This window comes from Coregonus lavaretus (assembly GCF_964263955.1).
Source record: "Coregonus lavaretus genome assembly, chromosome: 18".
In the NCBI taxonomy this organism is placed as follows: Eukaryota; Metazoa; Chordata; class Actinopteri; order Salmoniformes; family Salmonidae; genus Coregonus; species Coregonus lavaretus.
This window is the reverse complement of record NC_140005.1, coordinates 10,001,284-10,003,878: the sequence shown is the minus strand read 5'-3', so window position 1 is coordinate 10,003,878 and position 2,595 is coordinate 10,001,284. Positions and strand designations below refer to the sequence as shown.

At 48.1% G+C, this 2,595-nt stretch overlaps 1 protein-coding gene across 1 annotated transcript; it reads left to right on the top strand.

Annotated features, from left to right (window-relative positions):
• Nucleotides 1-478: 478 nt before the first annotated feature.
• On the top strand, nucleotides 479-1,642 carry LOC311145817 (5-hydroxytryptamine receptor 1D-like; the record flags this gene model as incomplete). The annotated part of the gene is made up of 1 exon (XM_084182133.1): nucleotides 479-1,642. The coding sequence occupies one exon, from the start codon at nucleotides 479-481 to the stop codon at nucleotides 1,640-1,642; it is 1,164 nt and encodes a 387-aa protein (XP_084038259.1).
• Nucleotides 1,643-2,595: the final 953 nt, after the last annotated feature.

Sequence of the window (2,595 nt, the reverse complement as noted above, 5' to 3'; positions counted from 1 at the left end):
GCAGTGTCAAACCAATATTAGTGTGTCTACTGAAATGGACAGTGATTCAGCAACTGTAGTAAATCCAATAGTTGTGCATTAAAATGGTACGAGTATAACCAAAATCTCTAATATTTTTTACATTTAGATTTTCGTCATTTAGCAGACGTTCTTATCCAGAGCGACTTACAAATTGGTGCATTCACCTTATGATAGCCAGTGGGACAACCACTTTACTTTAATATGAAACTAAATAACAGTCATCACTTTTGAGACGATCAAAATGGAGATATACAAATAACCCAGTGTGTCTTCAAGAGTGAAATAAGGGATAAAGGATCCATCACGTCCCATGGATACGTGTGACAACCAACAGTGACATCCATCAATGCAGTCCTCTTTACCATGCGGAGAAGACAAAGTGAACCATAGGCTCTGATCGATTGCGGTGATGTGGCTTGTCTAGACCTGGAACAAAGGGTTACAGGGGAAAGGCAAGATGGATCAGGATAATAGCTCCGTTGAGTCAATCTTCACCAATGCCACAGAGAGCCCTGTACCTTCAGAGGCACCCTGGGATGAGGCCATTCTCCTGGGCCTGCAGATCTTCCTTTCGGCCATCCTGGCCATCGTCACCATGGCCACCGTGCTGTCCAATGCCTTTGTTATCGCCACCATCTTCCTGACCCGGAAGCTGCACACGCCAGCCAACTTTCTGATCGGTTCGCTGGCCGTGACAGACCTGCTGGTGTCCATCCTGGTCATGCCTATCAGCATTGTGTACACAGTGAGTAAGACCTGGTCCCTGGGGCAGATCGTCTGCGACATCTGGCTGTCATCGGACATCACTTTTTGCACCGCCTCCATCCTGCACCTGTGTGTCATCGCGCTGGACCGCTACTGGGCCATCACCGATGCCCTGGAGTACTCCAAGCGCCGGACGATGCGTCGAGCGGGCCTGATGATAGCAGTGGTGTGGGTGATCTCCATCTCTATCTCCATACCGCCGCTCTTCTGGAGGCAGGGCAAGGCCAACGAGGAAGTGATGGAGTGCCTGGTGAACACGGACCAGATCTTCTACACTCTCTACTCCACCTTGGGGGCGTTCTATGTGCCCACCGTGCTGCTGATCATCCTCTATGGCCGGATCTATGTGGCCGCCCGCTCGCGCATCTTCAAGACTCCGGCGTCGTCCGGCAAGCGTTTCACCACGGCCCATCTCATCCAGACGTCAGCCGGCTCCTCCCTCTGCTCCATCAACTCTTCCGCCTCCAACCAGGAGGGCCACCTGCACCACGGAGGGGGAACCAGCGGAGGTGGAGGAGGAGGCAGAGGTGGATTGCCTCTCTTCAATGACAGCGTGAAGGTGAAGCTGGCTGACAGCGTGCTGGAGAGGAAGCGTCTGTGCGCCGCCCGGGAGAAGAAGGCCACCAAGACGCTGGGCATCATCCTGGGAGCCTTCATCGTGTGCTGGCTGCCTTTCTTCGTGGGCACCCTGGTACTGGCCATCTGCAAAGAATGCTGGTTCCACCCAGTGCTCTTCGACGTGTTCACCTGGCTTGGCTACCTGAACTCGCTCATCAATCCCGTCATCTACACCGCCTTCAATGACGAGTTCAAACTGGCCTTCCACAAACTCATCAAGTTCAAGAGATGCTACTGAGGGAATGCGAGGATTGTACATTCAAAATTGAAATCCATAACCTATTCTCTCGCCATACTTAGTAAATACCGGTATGGGAATATAGGGCCTGTTCATAGAAACACTCTACTGTTGTAAACACACATGCTCATTGTGTTTGGTCTCTGTACATTGTTCTGTACATTGGAACTTCATTGACCGGCTTATGAGGTGCCACAGCTCTTTTAGATATTTCCATAATACAGATTTATGCATGCATTTCTAAAAGAAGAGAGAGTAAAACATATTCAGACTACAAAACATATTATAAATTAGGGTTTGGGTTGGGATATTACAGACCCCAAAAGAACAGACTCATCATACATTGAGACAAATTAATAATTATAAATGAGGGTTTGGGTTGGGATATTACAGATATTACATGAGAACTGGATCTCCTTTGGATGATAGACATGAGGGAATTGATCCATGGATTATAACTGAGCAGGGGATTATAAACCTCCATCGTACTGGAAAAGCCACGGCATGTTGTCACAGAAATGTCACATTACAGAGGCTCATCGTCCATAACACATCTGTGGTACAGCGCAATAGAGAAATATATAAAGATTAAGTCTTACTCTCTCTATGTGTGTGCATTTGTTTATGCTCTAGGTGTGAGGGTGTGTGTGTGTGGAGGGGGGGGGATCAGCTTTCCGTATTGAGTGTGTCAAGAACTGCAACGCTGATGGGGTTTTTCACGCTCAACAGCGTGAAAAACCTGCCAACTTGATACATCCAGCCAACTTGATACAACTGTGGGAAACATTGGAGTCAACATGTGCCAGCATCCCTGTGGAACACTTTCAACACCTTGTAGAGTCCATGCCCCGACGAATTGAGGCTGTTCTGAGGGCAAAAAGGGGTGCAACTCAAAATTAGGAAGGTGTTCCTAATGTTTTTTACACTCATATATATATTTTTTTTATAATACC